This window comes from Rhincodon typus, chromosome 2, assembly GCF_021869965.1.
Source record: "Rhincodon typus isolate 14 chromosome 2, sRhiTyp1.1, whole genome shotgun sequence".
In the NCBI taxonomy this organism is placed as follows: Eukaryota; Metazoa; Chordata; class Chondrichthyes; order Orectolobiformes; family Rhincodontidae; genus Rhincodon; species Rhincodon typus.
In genome coordinates, this window is record NC_063333.1 from 44,091,950 (window position 1) to 44,112,865 (window position 20,916).

General features: G+C 39.2%; 1 protein-coding gene across 3 annotated transcripts in view; it reads left to right on the plus strand.

The window, feature by feature from the left end:
* LOC109928495 (cilia- and flagella-associated protein 69) overlaps nucleotides 1–19,437 on the plus strand; it is an 85,288-nt gene extending 65,851 nt beyond the window's left edge. For 2 of the 3 annotated variants that reach the window (XM_048612653.1, XM_048612657.1), the window contains 6 exons: nucleotides 4,682–4,819; nucleotides 5,242–5,318; nucleotides 7,161–7,358; nucleotides 10,835–10,921; nucleotides 12,511–12,615; nucleotides 16,705–19,437. In XM_048612653.1, the coding sequence (XP_048468610.1) occupies nucleotides 4,682–4,819; nucleotides 5,242–5,318; nucleotides 7,161–7,358; nucleotides 10,835–10,921; nucleotides 12,511–12,615; nucleotides 16,705–16,878 (779 nt within the window). In that variant the 3' untranslated portion in view covers nucleotides 16,879–19,437. Of the gene's footprint in view, nucleotides 1–4,681; nucleotides 4,820–5,241; nucleotides 5,319–6,878; nucleotides 7,359–10,834; nucleotides 10,922–12,510; nucleotides 12,616–16,704 lie in introns of those variants that run through there. The other variant, XM_048612662.1, reaches the window with a different exon arrangement.
* The last annotated feature ends 1,479 nt before the right edge of the window (nucleotides 19,438–20,916 follow it).

Consider the following 20,916-nt stretch of genomic DNA (forward strand, 5'->3'; position numbering starts at 1 on the left):
GAATTGCACCAACTCACCCTTTGAAAGCATAAATTCTTCCTCATCTCTGTCCTAACTGAGTGACCCCTTACTCTAAGATTATGCCCTCTGGTTCTGCTTGAGAAATCTGAAGAATTTTGTTGCTGTATAATTACAACTGAGTTCCCTTAATAAAGTTTCTATGTTTCATTGTTCTCTCACACAGATGAAAGGCTTGTTTTAAAACCCAGGAAGTGAAGCCCAATGTCAGACTTAGACTAAATAGTTCCTTTTCTCAAGTATTGTAGAAATTCTGTTTAGCCCTTCAAATCACTCAAGCAGAAATAAAAAAATCCATTTTTGTTTGTAGCACATTATTGTGTCTTCAGGATATTTCAAAATGCATCGCAACCAACAAATTACTTTTCAAGCACAAATAGAGGGAAAGAACATCAGTGTTCCCATATCCTCAGGACATCCCAAATGCTTTACTAGAAGAATTAAGAATTTACATTTTAATTGCTGCCAATGTTATTCTGTAGGCAAGAATGACAACCAATTTGTAAACATCAAACTCACAAAGGTGTCAAAGCATCATTAGTTGGTCTGTTTTAGTTTTTATTTTGTTGAGAGCAGAATTTCTTTCCAGAGCAGTGAGAGAGCTTCTTCCAAGAAAACTGTAAGTCCTCAAGACCTTGAACAGGTCTGCAAAACGTCAGCTTAATGTCTCATCCAAAGGATGTTGATAATATTGTTCTTTCACCCATGCAACAATGTATCAAGCTAGATTGTGTGCTTAAATCTTAGAGAGTTGACTTTGAACTTCTACCTTTTTGTCACAGTCAATTCCTGTTTAATTGTAATTCTAAATACACATTTAGTCCATAGTCGAGGAGTTTATCTTTTTGCTTTCTCTGAACTGTTGCCTGCTTTTAGGTAACGGTATACATTGAGACAATTAGAGAGATAAATTTAGTAATCAAATATTTCATTCTACGCTACGCACTTGATATTCTCACCATGTGATTGTGAATCATCAAGGGCATGTTGCAACCTTGTTGGATGGAATTTACAAACCTTCTGCTGGAAATTCAAGTACCAATTGGAATTACAAGTTGTCTTTGCTCTGGCTATTTTACTGAGCTAAAGAGTTCTTCAAAGATTGGTAACAATGTGGGACCCAGAGAGTGACTGAAGTGAATAACAAATATGCATTTAAGGGATAAGTAGACAAGCACTTGGGGATGGGGGTTAGGATTAAATAGATGGTTATATTAAAGGGTTTAAATGAGAAAGAATAAGAAGGGCCTTGAATTCACCATAAACTCGAGCAAGGACTGCTTCAACCAAGTGGCTTGTTCCGGTGCTGCATATCATTCAGTGTAACTTTTCAAAGGGTAGATTTCTAATTAAAAGGACCCAATATGAGCTAAGGTGGGTCAAATGGACAGAGATTTTAATGGCTGTAGTAACCGCAGGATTGGAGAGATGATTTGGCTGTTCCCAGTTTCCAACTCCCTACCTAGAGATGCCACTGTAGAATCTTAGGGACAGCACTGTTAAGGGTGAGGGAAAGGTAGCTTCTCTAACCAAGCAGGCATGAAGGAAATAGCTGGGGATGTCAACAACAACATTTAGGTCCCTTTAAGCTAGAGGCAGTTCACCAAGTGCATCAGGCACTTCAGGTCTGGAATTTCAGCTACCAAACGCACACTTTGATTTCCCCAGCATTCTTCTGCATAGCAATACTCAGGCTCACACATCTGGCAGCTCCACTCATTCCTCTCTTTAGAGGGACATGGATTTTAGGTAGGGCGAGGGAGGTTTAGAGGGGATGTGAGGATGCATTTTTTCATCCAGAGGGTGGTGGGAATCTACGACTCACCGCTTGTAAGGGTGGTAGAGACAGAAATCCTCATAATATTTGAGAAGTATTTAGATGTACACATGCAATGCCAAAGCATACAAGGCTGTGGGCCAAGTGCTGGAAAATGGGATTCGAATAGTTAGGTGGTTGTTTTTGACCGATGCAGACTCAATGGGCTTTTACTGTGTAGTGGACCTCTGTGACTCCATGACTCATACCCCCAACCCATATACAACACTCATGCTCATTCTCATCAATTGCCCTCCTGCACCCATGACTCACATGGGCCTTGCACAAATTATATACTTGCATCGTCTCCGCACAAGCCTTTGCCTATCTCCCTGCTTTCGCTCTTTGCAGGAAATGCAAGTATACAACTCAGCAACAGGCAGAGAATGGCAGGGTGCAGTGAAGGGGTATGGCCCAGCCTTCCAATAACAGATACCTCGATGGCCATTGGCAGTGTATGTGCAACTGAGAAGCAAGCCTTGATCCACATGGCCACAGATGTCAGAAACAATCTGCTGTGAGTTTCTTGAGGCACGCATATGGAGAGATCCAATCTCCAGCTTTGCCACTGGAATTGTTTTCTGTTTCAGTTAAAGACTATCCAAAAAAAACACACCTACTGGTTTCAAAATCACTTCGTCACAAGCTGCTCCCACACAGTGATGAAAAGGTGATAGCAGGGAAGTGCAATGAAGTGAGTGAAGTGCGAGACAGGTGAAATACCTTCCAATCATATGCCAAGCACTGAAATCACACTCTGTGGAGGAGCTCTTTGAGGATCAGCCTCTCACCTGGCCATGACTACAGATTAATCAAAGGCTTACCAGTCTTTCAATTTCACTGAACCCAGAACTGTGGCAATGCCAAATGCATCATCTTCTTACATTTGCTGCCATCAAGGATCCTTATTTTATGTGTTTATCATCACCAACAAAGCAGCATTTATTACCCATCCCAGCTGTTCTAATGAAGATGTTGGTAAACTTCTTTCTTGAAAACAACTGACAGAGCTAGTAGACCATTTCAAGGGCAGTTAAAAGGCAGCTACATTGCTGTGAGTTGCATTCAACCCAGATCGGGTAAAGAGGAAACATTTTCTTCCCTAAAGAGTATTAGTAAACCCCTATTGTCATAATTGCCAATAACATGTTTCATTTTAATCCCAGATTTAGCAAATTGATGGTTATAAACCCCATATCACACTATTACTATGGTTTAATTTGCATAGTTAACAGTTTAGGCAGCTTTTCCGGAGGTGCTCTAAGACCTTTCTGAGGCCAAAAGGGAAATTTCAATTTCCACTAGGAAGTTTCTGCCTTCAGACAGAACAAATTGGATCCAATCGGAGATTAATTCCTAGACTAGGTAATTTGAGAGCCTTTTAAAAGGTGTCAACAGGCGAAGGCCAACAGTCAGTCTTATAGCTAGAAAACTCACTAGACATGCCCCCTTGGTGCAGTAAAAACAAACAACAGAGATACTCTTGGGACTAACCACTGAGTACACCAAACAAAAGGACTTTCTCCACAGTTTGAAACCCCAAAATGGAATCCGTCCTGACCGCAATCAGAATTTTAGGGCCTACATTTTTGTGATAGAAATCCATTTAAAGATTCTTCAGCCTCTAAATTTTCAATTCATGGAAATAGCATTCAAAGAGATCAAGTCATACGCATAACCATACTGATGCAAGATTGGCTAACATCCAATTTGCACAAAGTTAAATATGTGAAATTTTGTACAATAACACCTAAATTTCCAGAATATCTGACATGCAGTTCAATGAAGGTGAGAAATTTTAAGTGACAGAAGCTTCAAATAATACTGTTCTTTTCTACAAAGCCTGATTTTATTTTTATTGAAACAGATAGTAGCATGTAGATAAGCTAACTTGATCATACTGCTTTCAAGTAATATCTAAAGTAGCCAGAATTGGCACATTTTCATAGAATCATGGAATTACACACTTAATCAGATGCCATTTGTCCATGAAGTCAGCGCCGACTTTTGGGAAGGGCTATTTAGTTATTCCTAATCTGTTGGCTATATCCATACAAATTTTTCTCCTTCAAGTATTTATCAAAATTTGCTTTGAAGCTACTATTACATTTGCTTTTAACATCCTATGCATTCTAATCCATTCCCTTTGCTTCTAAATCCTAATCATTTAATTGCATATATGTGCATATATGTTTTTGCCATATATGTATGGTTCTTTTGCCAGTCACCTTAAATCAGTATCCACAAATGTTAGAAGCAGTTACCCTTTATTTACTCTATCTAAATACTTTATGATTGTAAATACCTCTGTCAAATCTTATCTTCATCATCTCTATTCTAAAAAGAATATTTCTAATATCTTGAGATCATTCTTGTAACTGAAGTCCCTAAACCCTATTTTTTCTCTCTCTCTGATAAATCTGTTTTATATCCAATGCAAAATATCCTCTTCCTTCTTAGAGATCCTTCCCAGAAGTTGCAAGGGGTTGACATCTTCAAAGATTTAAACATAAATACCGGGTCTGAACATTCTTAAAGTTGTACCACTTAGCATATGCTATCTTTCCTCATTCTTGTATCAATGTAACACCTCAGAATTTTCTGCACTCAATTTCATGTGTCCACCCATTTCACCAGCCTGCCTATGATTCTCAACATCTGTTATTACTCTCTTCTTTACTGTTTACTACATTTCCAAGTTAAATGCCTTGAGCAAAACCAAAGAACAAACACTGTGTGGGCAGGAGGCATAAATGTAACTTGTAATTGTGCATTTAATTTTCTCATCCAGCTGTAGTCTTGGGCATTATATTCCATGTTTCAACTTATATTGTTTAACCAATCTAGATGCCAAAAAGCCTCTGCTTGGAATTACACAGGATGCATATGGAACAATCACTTTACCATCCAATCGCCTCTGTCCTACAGTAATTGATCTTGCTGAAAATTCAAGGGTGAAAATTTATTCTATTTTCTGTAAATTAGGTAAGAAGATAAACTGTTATAAGCTAATTAAGCATAATGCAAATAAAAATAAATTAAACATTGTTGAAAAATCCAAGTTACAATTTGAAAATAAAGCTATCTGTTCATTAACGTCTTCTTTTTGCACTGATGAATGCATGAGAAACATTGTGAGTAATACTAAGTCTTTGAATCTGTGGCAATGGAATTTTATAAAAGTTTCGACATTTGTCCAGATTTAGTTTTACCTGTCAATGGCCATGGTATTAATAATAGCAACCCAAATTACTTTAATAGGGTGAAATGTCCTTCTGAATTTCGTGTTAGAATAAACAACAAATTAATTAATTTAATTAATTTTTAAATTAAGTTTATTTAAAAATTGTTGCTATAAATATGATTATTTAATTTTAAAATTATTGCACAAATATATCTTTTTTAAGGTTTTGAAGATCTACCTGGTTTGTCTGCACATGATTATGTCACACTTGCCATTGTACATGGATACCTAGATTTCATGGTAAGAAAATTTACCATTTATGAAATTAGAGCAAATATTTGTAAATATCATTATTAATACAAATTCAGCTTTCTCATGATTAGCACTCCTAATCCATTCTTAAAAAAAAGTATGCTAAAGGAAAATATGCTGCATGAAAATCACTTCCTCTAAGAAAACATATAATGAGGGTGCGAGACAACAAGGTGCAGGGCTGGATGAACACAGCAGGCCAAGCAGCATCATAGGAGCAGAGAGGCTGACGTTTCGGGCCTAGACCCTTCATCAGAAAAGGGGGAGGGGAAGGGAGTTCCGAAATAAATAGGGAGAGAGTGGGAGGCGGATAGAAGAGGGATAGAGGAGAGGATAGGTGGAGAGGAAACAAACAGGTCGAAGAGGCGGGGATGGAGCCAGTAAAGGTGAGTGTAGGTGGGGAGTTAAGAAGGGGATAGGTCAGTCCAGGGAGGACGGACAGGTCAAGGAGGCGGGATGAGCTTGGTCGGTAACGTCAGCCTCTCTGCTCCTATGATGCTGCTTGGCCTGCTGTGTTCATCCAGCCCTGCACCTTGTTGTCTCGGATTCTCCAGCATCTGCAGTTCCTACTATCTCTGATATAATGAGGGTGGGTTTATTTCTTTACCTCTAATTTTTGCATACTACTTTGTCTGTTTAATCTCTATCTGTCTTGAATATAACTAGGCCACAACAATCCTCTTTCTAACTTTAATATTAGCTTGTTCATTGCAGAGCATGCATCCTTTCTCTGGTGCAATAAGTCTAATTTATTGAGCAAACTCTCTGGCACTGAAAATTAATTTTACAGGTATGGTATCTCATTCATTCTGATTTTAATAATTGGTGTAATTTTTTCTGTCTCATTTATCTCTACAAATCCATAGAATCCCTACAGTGTGGAAACAGGCCATTTGGCCCAACAAGTCCACACCGGCCCTCTGAAGAGCATCCCACCCAGACCCATTCCCCTAATTTCCCATGTTTAACCCACCTATCCTAAACATCCCTGGGCACTATAGCATGGCCAGTCCACCTACGCAGCACATCTTTGGACTGGGAGGAAAACGGAGCACCGGGAGAAAACCCACATAGACACGGGGAGAATGTGCAAACTCCACACAGACAGTCGCCCGAGGCTGGAATCGAGCCCAGGTCCTTAGCGCTGTGACGCAGCAGTGCTAACCACTAATCCAATCCTTCTTTTCGGTTATTTATTTAACATTCTGTGTTAGAATTGACATTGAATTCAATATTGTAACTGACTATATGATTTAGATTATGTGCCACGCATTAATGATTATTCAGGTTGATTGGCCAAAAAAAACAGACAATTCTTCATCCTGTTTGCACAGGCCCAGATTATTGTACTGATTGTTGTAGATTCTGTGGTGGGAGTTAAGCTATTTTGACTCTTGGCTGACAGGAACTTGTGATGCACAAATCCAAAGAATGTCTATGGCAAGTACGGTTCTAATGTATGATTTGTGCTGTTCATTCACTGTTTAGAGCATAATTTGGCTGATTTAAGTTGGGTGTCATTGATGTATATATAATTATACATCTCAGGTTTGCGTATGATATTGTTGCTGGTAACATGATGAATAAGATGGGAACTAAAGAAAATCCGTGGAACAAAGGTGACCATACAGCTGCAGAGAAACATTCCATTAGACAAAATCTAGTTGTTTAATGGGATGCAGTGAAGTGAAACTCAAACATTCTGGCGCCACAAAGGTGAACCACAGAGAAAAAGGAATGGAGAAGAATAGTCAACCATAAGACACATACTGAATAATATTTATAACAAATTTATGTAAAGTTCAGCTTAAGAACAAACTCTATTACCAGGTGGGATGCATATGGAATGAAGTTGAGAAGGAACTTAAGCAGGAATCAGTCCATCCAGTTGCAGCAGATTTGGACAGCATGCATATTATTTTGAAGCATTATGAGAATCTTAGCCGGCAAATTGCTCACTATCAAACTGATATACTTGAAAACCAAGAAAAACAGGATACATACGATGAGCAGAAAATGTATTCAGAGGTAAGCAGCTTTGGATTTTAACAACATAGTATTTATTACTGTTAATTCATTCAAGATATGTATTATTGAAGTATATTGAGTCATACGGTCACACAGCACAAAAAAGGCCCTTTGCACCAACGAGTCTGCACCAAACTGTCTACTCTAATCCCACTTTCCAGCATTGGACCAAAGCCTTGAATGTATTCACATTTTAAGTGTTTTTCCATATACTTTTTAAAGTTGTGAGGTTTCTCACCTCCATTACCCTCCCAGAAAGTGCATTCCAGATTTCCACTACCCTCTAGGTAAAAAATGTTTTCCTTAAATCCTCTGTAAACCTCCTGCCCTTCACTTAAAATGATGCCCCTCGATATTTTAATTATTTATTATGGTTTTATTGTAAAATATTTTTTGGAGTATTTGACTCATTCTTTATCAATGTTAAAACTTACTCAAGAATTGTGATGTTCTAACTGTTGAGAAAAATTTCCACTGGTGTAATTGGATGTAAAATAGCTGGGAAATGGCATCCCATCCCATTTCACTATGAATCCTTGTTCCAGTCCTACACTGGTGCCCTCCCACAACTCTTTTCTCGGTACATCAATGACTGTTTTGGTGCTGTTTCATCCTCCAGCCAGGACCTTGAAAAATTTGTTCATTTTGCCTCCGATTTCCACCTCTCTATAACTTTCACATTGTCCATTTCCGGTACTTCCCCTCCTTTCCTTGACCTCTCTGTCTCTATTTCAGGGAATAAACTGTCTGCTGCCATCCACTACAAAACCACTGACTCCCATAGCTACCTGCACTACAGCTCGTCACATCCCATGTCCTGCAAGGACTCCATCCCATTCTCCCAGTTCCTTATCCTACATTGCATCTGGTCGGATGATGCCACCTTCCAAAACAGCACTGCTGACGTGGCTTCCTTCTTCCATGACCGTGGTTTCCTGCCCACTGTGGTTGACAGGGCCCTCAACCTATCACCCATGCTTCCACCCTTGCCAACTCCCATCACTCACAACAGCATGATCACATTCCCCTTATCATCACTTTACACCCCATCAGCCTCCGCATTCAAAGGATCATTCTCCGTCATTTCTGACAACTCCAGCGGAATGCCACCACCAAACACATCTTCCCCTCACTTCCCCATCTGTATTTTGCAGGGATTGTTCCCTCCGGGACACCCTAGTCCATTCTACAACTACCAACCCCACCCCCTTCCCACAGCATCTTCCCATTTAACCACAGGAGGCTTAATAGCTGCCTCTTCACCTCCTCCCTGCACCATCTAAGGGCCTAAACAGTCTTTCCAGGTAAAGCAGCATTTCACCTGTACCTCCTCCAATCTTATGTATTGTATTTGCTGCATCCAATGTGGCCTACTCTACATTGGAGAAGCCAAACGCAGACTGGGTGACCACTTTGGGAAACACCTCCGGTCCTGCACAAGCATGACCCCGACCTTCCCATAGTGGGTCATTTTAACACAGCATCCTGCTCGCATGCCCGCATGCCTGTCCTCGGCATGCTGCAGTGTTCCAATGAATCACAGGGCAAACTGGAGGAACAGCATCTCATCTTCAGTCTAGGCACTTCCGAGAAGGCTGAACTTAATATTGAGTTCAACACCTTCAAATTGTGAACCAACTCCCATTTCTTCCTTTCTCTTAGCTTCATACATTCTGTTATCATGTCGTCTCTCCCCTCCCCCTATGCCAGTGGGACTTCCTGTCCTCTCAAATCTGACAGGAGACACACCATTGTTTTGCCATTCTCACATTCCGAACACTCAATCTGAACTATCGACATCTTTTCTCCATCAGGATTCTACACCCAGTACCCCCACAAACCACACCCCCTCCAAATTATAACATAAATGCTGCCCCCTCCACACTTTACTTCAGCTCTGATGAAGAGTCACCTGGACTCAAAACATTAGCTTGCTCTCTCTCCATGGATGCTGCCTGACCCACTGTGATCTCCACCATTTGTTGTTTTCGGTACAGATTCCAGCATCTGCAGTAATTTGGTCTTGAATCCACAACAGATTGTTCCCAGAAACTACCTGAATACCCTCTATGAATTTTTGTTCATAGCTGCCTCTACTGATTTGATGTCCCCAATCTCCATGAAGATGAATGTCACCCATGAATAATGTACTGACTTTTTACATGCCCTCCTTATATCCTGATTTAATCTCTGACCTACAGCATAGCTCCTGTTAGGGGGCCTTCAGACTAATCTGGTCAGTGTCTTCCTCCCCTTGTTATTTCTGCCGTACAACCGTATGGATTCTACATCTTCCAATGCAAGATCATTTCTTGCTATTGCACTTATTTCATCTCATTCTAACAAAGCTACCCTCCCATCCTTTCCTTCCTGTTTGTCCTTTTGAAAAGTTATGTACCTTGAATATTTAGTTCCCAGTTTTGATCTCCTTGTAACCATGTCTCATGATCATTCCCATTAACCTCTGTCTGAGTTTTATTTAATTTAGTTTGTTCCTAATATTACATGCATTTAAATAAAGAGACATTAATTTTGCCTTTTTTTGCAATCTCTTCTCCTTTTGATCCTTTTTGCTGCTGTTTTTATATGTTTGTACACTATGTACTTGCGCTGTTAGGGGAGTTGGTAAGACCACAACTAGAGTAGTCCTAAGACTTTTGGTCTCCTTATTTATACTTGCATAGCGTACAGTTCAGGGAAGATTCACTAGATTGGCACTTGGGAAAAAGGAGCTTTTTTTTCTTGTCCATTCTTATTGATAAAGATAAGTAGTAGAAGGGCTTTGGGGAATCTAAAACAATGTTCTGTCAATGCTGTTGTTTCAGAGATAGTAGGAACTGCAGATGCTGGAGAATCTGAGATAACAAGGTGTAGAGCTGGATGAACACAGCAGGCCAAGCAGCATCAGAGGAACAGGAAGGCTGACGTTTTGGGCCTAGACCCGAAGCCTTCCAGCCTTCCTGCTCCTCTGATGCTGCTTGGCCTGCTGTGTTCATCCAGCTCTACATCTTGTTATCTCTCTTCTGTCAATGCTGTGCAATTTTGAAAAATGTTGGAATTTGATGAAAGACAGCATTGAAATTCATTTTGCATTGGATCCCTCAAACAAATAGACAGACTCTCCTCCAAACCACCAAAATGGGAATTAAACTTAGCCCTTAGAACAACATGCTCAGCATCTGAATCTCCTTGCTCTAACGAATCTATTAGCTACTGTCATTTTGCAGACAAGACATTTGCCACACAAGTTGTAAGGGCTGTTGGGGTGCAATGGTAGTGTCCTTATTTCTGGACCAGGTGGACTAGGTTCAAGTCCCACATGCTCCAGACAATTGTTATAATATGAACAAGTTGATTGTCTAAAACAAAAGGTGAGTTTTGTAACAACATGTGTATTATGTCAAATTTTTAGTCTTTTCCATTCATCAGTTTTGTTTGGTGCTACTTAACTATTATTTCCAAATTATTTTTCAAAGATACAACACAACCACAAACAAAGAGAAATGTTCAAGAAGTCAAGGCAGGAGTATGTGGCCAGGACATCAAACTATGAAACCTTGAAGGCAAGGATTGTTTTATTTAATGAAACAAATGTCATTATAATACATTTCATTCTTTAAAAAATGACATTTCCTTTTAGATGGTTCATTATCCTGTGTATTGAACTGTGTTGAAATTAGAAACTCATACGTGCTTTGGTTCTATAATTCATTCCCTCCCAAGAACATAAAACTGGAATTTTTAGCTTGCTCAATTTAAACATTCTGCTGTGACTTTCAAATATTTCATCTTAGCATTACTTAGTCAATGATTAACCTCATCTTTTATGAAGAAATTCCATGATCCACTGCTCCCAGTTAGACCAATGACGCTACAATTTTGGGGAGGGGATAGCACTGCAACATTGCAGCTCAGATTGTCTGGTTTTCACTTTAGTGATTTTAGTGGGTAATTTTAGCTCTGTGATTTGATTTTTACAGTGATTTAAAATCCACGCATCTATTGAGGCTGTGAAAAACTGAATAAATGCCAGACTTCTTTGATTGAAAATCCGTCCATTGAGCCTTTGTAAAGTAAAGATCAGAAGGCTGGCCAACTGGTTAGAACACGCAAGAATTAGAAGCAGCAATAGGCGCTTCAGCCATTCAATGAAATCATGGTCGATCGCATTGTGGCCTTAACTATAGTTTCCTGTCTGCCCCATCACCAGCCCCTCATCCCCCCAAACTCTTGATTCCCTTGTAGATCAGAGGTGTATCTAACTTGGTGATCACTAAAATCTGTTGTCCAATTCGAGTAACTTCAAACACGCTAGAGCATTGAGTTCTCACAGTGGCTATGCTTCCAGATGCAGGAGATAATGGAAATGCAGCATCAAAGCTTTGATGAGGCCAAATGATCTAATTTGAGATCAAGTGATGACTAGTGTGGCTCCTCCTTTGATGGACGAACAAGCTGATTCTGGAAAGCTGAGGTCTGCAATGAATGGCACATATGAAGTTCTTTCTTGCCACTGATCTCTGCTGACTCCTTGTTTATGGGGATGTAGAGATTGTATATTCACTTGTGCAATGGAATTTCATTATAAATGCACGGTCATCCTCAGAGTATTGCATTGTAGTATTGGTGGTGTGTAAACCTGACCATGCGGAGCAGGGCAGTCATACAAGGACAGTTCCATGACAGACTAATGAGTCAGATGAATAGAAGCAGTGGAATAACCTTCCTGCAGGAAAAGTGCTTTTGTTAGTTGTGTTGCTGAGAAGGCAGCAACTGAAGCTGGGGTTCAGGAAGAAATTGAAGATCCATTGACTGCTCAGGGCTTGGGCAGGGTATTCTTTCAAGTAAGTTTAGTCTGTTGGGCTAAGGGCAGTAAGAGAAGTGGTAGAGATAGCATATCAGATGGTCTCAATTTGAAAGAATTCCTGTGACTGAAGCTCTCCACAGGAGTTACACAATCTTATAATAAGCCTTGTTCAAGCTTTGCATTCTAAGATTTGTCCCGTTACTTTGCTTAATTTCAACTCAACTTGGTTAACAAAATATTCTTGTATACAGCAATGTCTTATACTAACTAAATTTGTTTTAAATGATTCCTCCATTCCCTATAACTGCCATTATTAACATTGTAATTGATTCTCTCTGTGTTTAGAAAGCTAAAAAGGATCAAGAACAGGGCATAGAATTGTCCAAGGTGAAGAAGAAAGATTTGAGTCTTATTATCCATAAGACTGAAATTGCAGGTTTACATACAACTGTAAGTAATTCTCTTCCTTCCAACATTGGCACTTATAAATGAGTATTTCTGTAAAAAAGACACATTTTGTCTTAAGTTTTTATGCTGCATTCATCATGACAATTTATAAGAAATATCAGTGTAAAAGGAAAACAACACTTAGACTGTCTGAGAGGAAAATGCTGGTTGGTTGGCAAGTGGATAATGATTGGTAGAAGCATTGGCATGGAGAATGCACCAGTTAGATGATGACTGACAGCTAACTGAGAAGTTATATTTAAATTCTAAACCAAGCAAGTTGACTGTATGGGTAAAACATTGCCCTGAAAAGTGAACCAGAGAATGGGTGTCATCTGTTTTTGATTTGAAACAGCCACCTTGTGTTTACAGGTTTTTAAGTCTGCAAAGAGCAGGGCCATGTGTACTAATATAGGTAGTTTCCGGTATACACAAGTGCACTGTGCTGCATGCCTGACTAGCGATCCTAAATTTGGTTATTATCACAATCCTTTGTACATTCAGGATTATTTGACAAATAATAGCCAAGCACAGATTCGCATCTAATTTTCGACGCTGTGTTTTGAGTTTTGCAAGCGCAGAGATAGTTGAGTACATTCAGTAGCTTGAACAATCGTAACCAATGTATCTGCTGTAAAATGTAATTGAACTTGACAGTTAATTGCCAGTCAGCACCCGAATGGTGCATTCTCCAAAGTAATACCCCTACTAATCAGAATCCACTTGCCAACCAGACAGGACTGTCCTCTCATAGAATATAAATTTTTTTTTTTTCACTTTGCTTTGGTATTTTCCATGAATTATACTCTTTATGTCTGGGGAGGTGACAGCATGATGGCATTGTCACTGGCCTAGTAATCCAAGAGACCCAGGTAATGCTGAAGGCACCTGGGTTTTAATCCTTCGTGAGTGCAGGCTGGAATTTGAATTTTTAAAATAATTAGATTTTCTTGGAATAATTGTAAGCAGTGAGGTGGACAGTGTAGAACTTAAAAAGTACATAGACAACTTGGTGGAGTAGGCACATAGGTGGTGGATATGTTTCAATGCAGAGAATTGTGCATGATGCATTTTGGTAGGAAGAACACAGAAAGGCAATAAAAATAGGGGGTACAATTTTAAGGGGGATGCAAGTGTTTCAGTGTTTATGTGCACAGGTCATTGAAGGTGACAAGACAGAGAGAAAGAGCAGTTTTTTTGCAAAAGAAGCAAGGGTTATTTGAGAATAAGTTTCACTTAGAGTCATAAAGCTGTACAGCACGGAAACAGACCCTTCGGTCCAACTGGTCTATGCCAACTATAAATCTAGTCCCATTTGCCAGCATTTGGCTCATATCCCTCGAAACCCTTCCTATTCATATATCCATTCAGGTGCCTTCTAAATGTTGTAATTGTACCAGCCTCCACCACTTCTTCTGGCAGCTCATTCCATACACGCACCACCGTCTGCGTGAAAAAGTTCCCCTTAGGTTCCTTTTAGATCTTTTCCCTATCACCTTAAACCTATGCCCAGGGCAAAGTCCTTGTCTATTCACCCTATCTATGCCCCTCATGATTTTACAAACCTCTGTAAGGTCATCCCTCAGCCTCTGACGCTCCAGGGAAAATAGTTCCAGCCTATTCAGCCTCTCCCGATAAGTCAACCCCTCCAACCCTGGCTACATCCTTATAAATCTTTTCTGAACTCTTTCAAGTTTCACAATCTCCTTCCAAAGCAGGGAGACCAAAATTGAATGCAGTCTTCCAAAAGAGGCCTAACTAATATCCTGTACAGCTGTAACATGACCTCCTAACTCCTATACTCAATGCTCTGACTAATAAAGGCGAGCATACCAAATGCCTTCTTCACTATCCTGTCTACCTGCAACTGTACTTCCAAGGAACTATGAATCCGCTCTCCAAGGTCTCTTTGTTCAGCAACACTCCCCAGGACCTTACCATTAAGTGTATAAGTCCTGCCTGATTAGCCTTACCAAAATGCAGCACCTCACATTTATCAAAATCAAACTCCAACTGCCACACCTTGACCCATTGGCCCATCTGATCAAAATCCCATTGTATTCTGAGGTAACCTTCTTTGTTGACCACTACATGACCAATTTTGGTGCCATCTGCAAATTTACTAACCATACTTTCTATCTTCACATCCAAATCATTTATATAAATGACAAAAAGCAGTGGACTGTCTCCGCCACACATTGCATTCCATACCCAACAACTAGCTAAGTTGTTGGGTATGGAACGCAATGTATGGTGGAGACAGGTTCAGTTGAGGCATTCAAGAGGGCATGGATGATTATTTGGATAGTGATAATGTGCAAGGGCATGGGAACAAAGTGAGAGATTGGCAATAGGTAATGATGCTTATTTGAAAAGCTCATGCAGGCACAATGGGCCAAATAACCTCTTTGTGTGCGTAAGACCTCTGATTCTGTGGATAGTGCAGGAGAAAAAGGTGCAATAAAATGTGTCTTTTTCAGCAATACTAAAGTTCTGTTCTACCAAATGATTAGTTATCAGTAAGTTTCAAAAAGTAGTAGTAAGTTGTTTCTTTCCTTACATTATGCATGACTGTTCATCATCATTTTAAAATCATGAGTTCTCTTTCTTCTGATTTCACTGCCCTCTTCCCAACACATATTCACAGCCTCTCCCTTGAACTTGCCAACTCATATGGTGTTATGAGATCCAATGTATGAATCACAGATACATAATTTTACTCTCTGGCTATATCCCCCTTCCATTTCCCAAATCTACCTCCTTCAGTATCTGTCACTTGAAAATAACTGCTTCCTATTTCACAAATAACTGCCTTTCAAATTCCTAAATGTGCACCATTTAACCCTCCATTTGCCATTACATTTCTGAAGCTAATGATTTACTAAACCACACCTCTCCTCAAGCTTTGATGGCCTAGTCCCAAATAGAGCCATTACTCTGTCTCACCCTCAGTTTCATTATTTTCAGTTTCATCTCAGTTTCCTTAAGTCCAATATTGCTCACTTGAAAGGATGTTGGGGGCATATAAGTATTTGTTAAAACTGTCCACTATTCTAGAAAACTGGTTTATTTCTGTACTGTAAAACGTCTTCTTAACCTCTTCTCACCTCCATCTTCACCTTCAACATGAAGTCTGAGGAATTCATTGGACTTATTTATCACTAACACCAAGACAGTCCAATTAGCTGCCTCTGCCAAGCAGTTTCCAATGTTTCATCTCTGTCTTAAATGGATGATACTATTTTCTGGTCCCAGCCTTTCCCACAAGAGAAACAATCTTTCCACATCTACCCTGTCGAGTCCCTGTAAGGAGCTTTTATGTTTTGATAAGGTGGCCTCCCATTCTTCTAAACTTCAATGAGGACATGTTCAACTACTCAACCTCCAATAAGACAGTCCCTCCATACTAGGGATCAACCTTGTGGATTTTTCTCGCCCACCTCCAAAGCCAGTATGTCTTTCCCTAGATAACTGGTCCAAAACTGTTCCCAGTGTTCCAGCTGTGGTTTGACTAGTACTTGTATAGTTTTAGCAAGACCACTCTATTTTTATCTCCATTCCCTTTGAAATAAAGAGCCAACATTAAATTTGCCTTCCCGATTATCTGCTAAACTTGTAGGCTAACTTCTTGAGATTCAGGGGCAAGGAGTCATTCATGGCTGTTCAAGTTCAGAGAAGAGGTCCATGTATGAAATGCTAACTTGTCTGTTCAGTCCTCAGCTGCTATCAATGTGTTGAATATTTTCAGAAATTTCTATAGTTTTTATAAAAGAAGGTAAGTAAATATAAATAAAGTTTAACATAATAACATTTATAGCAATTGGAAAGAATATATGGAACCAGAAGGTTCAAAGGTTAAATTACTCACCAACAAAGAATCAATAAAATTATGAAAACTTTTTTCATAAAATATTAAATTGTAGAAGCATTTTAAAGTAATGATCTCATTTCAATTTCACTTTATTTGGAATTCACATGTAACTGAAGCATTGGCATTATTGTGCAGTTCAGCAAAGAAGGTAAGAGCTGTACTATCAATGTACAGTACAATGGAAACACTCTGGTGATTATGTGTCTCTATTTTCCCATTAGGGTTTCTGGGGACGTTTGGTGTCAATACAAAGCACACCGAAGGAGTTACTAGGAGGTCCATTTTCACCTGTAAATCTCATGACAAAGGAAATGTGCAGAGATGGTCCAGCAATGAAAAATGGGGATACTGGAAGCAAACTTAAGGGTTCTTCATGTTCTGTATCTGTAAAATGAGTTCTAGACATTGATTAGATTAAATTCTTTATGGATACAGTTTGTAGACTTCTATCATGTTTTAGTTTTTAGTTAATTAAGAGCAAATTTCTACGCAGCAAATTGTTTTCGACTGACTAAAGTTATTTACAGGCCTTTATATAAATTTTGTGAACTTTATAAAAGTCAAAGAGCAAAATTAAGAAAAACTATAAACAAAAACTGGAGGCAGTCAATAGGCCAGATAGCCCCTCCAGCAAAAACAAAGAAGTTAATATTCCACTTCCTGAATTGCATTTGCAATAAGTAGATGATTAGTCACACAAATAGATATAAATGAGTATAATATAGTTGGGATTATGGACATGCGGCTGCAAGGTGACGAGGGTTGAAAGCAAAATATCCAGGGATGTACAGTTTTTTTTTATGAAGGACAGACAAAAAGGAAAGGGAGGTGCGGTAGTCTTGCTGGTTAAATAGGAATATAAACCAATAGCGAGGAAGGATGTTAGATATTAGTGGAAACTGCGTGGGTACAGCTGGGAAACACCAAGGGAAGGAAACAATTGTAAGCGTTTGATATAGACCCTCAAACTGGTGGTAAAGTTGGGGGAGACATTAAAAGGAAATTAGAGATGCAAGCAATAAAGGTACAGTTATAATTTAATTTTAACTTTAATTGGCATATTGATTAAGCAAATTAAATGTGTAAGGACCGTAGAGGAGGAATTCCTGAAATGTGTATGAGATGGTTTTCTGGATCAATACATTAGGGAACCAACTACAGAACAGGCCATCCTAGATTGGATATCGTGTAATGAGAAAGGAACAATTGGCAGTCGAGTTGCACAAGAACCCCTGGGGAAGAGTGAGCACAATATCACAGAATTGTTATAGTCCATTATAAAACATTTAATAGCAGACCACTTTGAAAATAGTGACAGGATAGGAAAGAGCCAGAAGGGATTTACAAAAGGAAAATCACACTTGACAAATTTGCTGGAATCTTTTGAGTATCTGACCAAACTTGATAAAAGCAAGGAGCCAGTGGCTTTGGTTTACTTACACTTTCAGAAGCTTTTTGATAAGGTCTCACAAATGAGAGTAGCATGCAAAACTAAACCGCATGATATTGGAGGAATATTCAAATAGGAATAGAGAACTGTATGGCAGACAGAATAAAAGGGTAGAAGTAAATGGATTTTTTCCTAGTGGCAGGCAGTAACTAGTGGGGTACCGTAGAGATCTGTGCTTGGACCCTAACTTCACATTGCATATTACTGATTTAGATGAGGGAATTAACTATGATATCTGTAAATTTGCAAATGGTACAAAGCTAGCTGGAAGGGCGAGCTCTGAGGAGATGCTTCAGTGTCATTTGAACAAGTTGAGTGAGGGGGCAAAGGCATGGCAGATGAAGAATAATGTGAATAAATATGAGATTATCCACTTTAGTAGCAAAAACTGGAAGATGGATCATTAGCTAAATGATGACAGGTTGGGAAAGTGAAATGAACAGTGAGGTCTGAATATTCTTTAACCTGTGCAGCTTTCATGTGACACCAAAGCTTTTCACAAATATGCTCTCCTGTACATTAAAGTTGCCAGAGCAATGGTGGCAGAAAACCAAAGAGGAGGGATTGCCAATTTTTGAAGCAGGAGAAGTACAGGTGATTTTACAAATTATGTCTCCATTGGACAAACCTGCACCCTTTCTTAACTGTAAAGAATTTCACTTTGTAAATGTCCAGAACCTAGTGGCTCAATCTTAGACTGTTGCCAGGGATGGAGTCAGTAACTGCTGAGTAGAGTTTGGAGCAGGATCAGAAAATAATGGTGTGAATCTTCTCAGTGTGGAGGAAATGTATGCCCATCAATTACTGGATACCAAATAAGCAGTCTCATAATTTAGTAATGTGATGGATTCAAGAAAAGTGTTTGTAAAATAGAACTGGGTGTCATCACAATAAGAGACCACATGTTATTCCTTCTTGGAATATAAACTGAAATGGAAGTCAGATTGCTATCAGTGAAATTCTAGAAGAGTTTTGTAAATTAGAGAAATCAAGTGGTGCACAACTTCAGCACACAAGAAAATGTTACTTTCTGTAGCAGTGAGATTGTTACATTCATACTAACAGTTTTTGAATTTGGGAAAAATTCCCTCAGGAGAGCCCCCAGATTGATCAAACTACAGTTTGCTACAGATTTGTAAGTGCAGATCCATCAGAGATCTCCATAGCTGGCAAACTGAAAATATCTCCCTCTGGCTTCGCCTAGTATGAGTGAAAAGATAAAACAAAGAATTCTTACAAGAAAAGACTTAGGTCTACTGGATCAACTATTGAATTGTGGAACAACCAGAGTGCATCATTGCTGAATTGAAAAGGAACTTTGAGAGATAATTTAACCCACACTTGTGATCTGGACTTCTGATCTTGCGAATTTTGTTTTCCCAGTCTGTCTTTTCCCAACCATAAGTGTTTGTGTCAAGCCATTAGTCTTTAATATGTTTTATTTATGAAAAATTATGTTTATACTTGAGGTTTTAAAGGATATAGTTTAAATCACATTGTAATAAATTAGGCATCTTTTCTCTGTCTTTTGTTAAAGTTGTGTGCCTATAATAAATAGTTATTTCCTGTCCATGATGAAACATGGTGTGAATTGCTGTTATCCGGAACAGTAGTTAGTCAGCCAAATTTATTATTTTGTTGGTTTAATTAGGATAAGACCGTACGACTTAGGAGCAGAAGTAGGCCATTCTTGTTTTCTCTGCCATTCAATGAGATCATGGCCGTTCTGATAATCTTTATCCCAATTTTCCTGCCTTCTTCCATAGCCCTTGATTCTCTTAGTGATATAAATCAGTCTTAAATATATTCAAGAACACAGCCTTGACAGCTCTCAGTGTTAAAGATTCACCATCCTCTGGGAGAAGAAATTCCTTCTCATCTCTGTCTCAAATGGGTAACTCGTTACTCTGAGATTATGCTCTCTGGTTCCAGATTCCTAAGCAACCTCTTAGCATCCACCCTGTCAATCCCCCATTAGAATTTTATATATTTCAATAAGGTCACTGGTCAGCATTCTAAAAACTGATGATTTTAGGTTCAACCTACTCAACCTCTCCACATAAGAAAATTCCTCCATATCTGGGATTAACCCAAGTGAACTTTCTCTGGACTGCCTCCAATGTCAGACTATCTTTCCTTAGATAAGGGGCTCAAACTGTTCACATAATTCTAAGTGTGGTCTAACTTGTGCCTTTAATAGCTCTGGCAAAACTTCTCTAGTTTTACAATCCCTTTGAACGTTCCAACATTCCCTTTGCTTTCACTATTACCTGCTGAACTTGTATGCTAGCATTTTGTGGCCCAGTGTATTTTCCTCCCTCTTACCCTGCTCTAATAAGTGCCCAGTCTCCTCAACACTTTTCTCTGTTGATTTTCTTTGAAGGCTGGATCTCTTCAAATTGCTGGTTAAGCAGTTGTTTGGTTTCCTCCATGTCCTGCTTGAGTTTGAGTTATTTCACTACAGCCTCAATACTGACATTGGTTTCTGAAAGGCCTGTGTCACGAGTGATTTACAGTTCCTCATTGGATCCGTTATGCATCTCCATCTGTTATTTTCTCCAGCTCAAGCCAATGTTTCTGCAACACTTGATCTGTTTTATACATGAGGTGCTCTAGATCTTCCTGAAAACAAGCAAACTTTCCACTGGATTGAACAACAGAGCTTGGTGTTCATTCTCCTTCCTTTGCCTCTCATTTAGCTCTTTGTCCATCTTTGTTTGCTGAGTAGGGGTATCCCGTTAAGGCTTCATCATTTCAGAGATGGTATTCTCAAGTTTGGATTTACCCTGAGAGAGCTGTTCAGCTTCTTCTTGAACTTTCATATTTCTCTCCACAGCTGAGAGCTGAGATTTCGGCTCCACTAATTCAGCAGAAAGTGGTGTTCTGTGTTTTTTTTCCCATATGCAGTTCTGCAAGTGTTTCTAAAACAGTCTGCTATAGTTTCTGTTGATGCCTGACTGATTCTACAGATTGTGACAAGTGT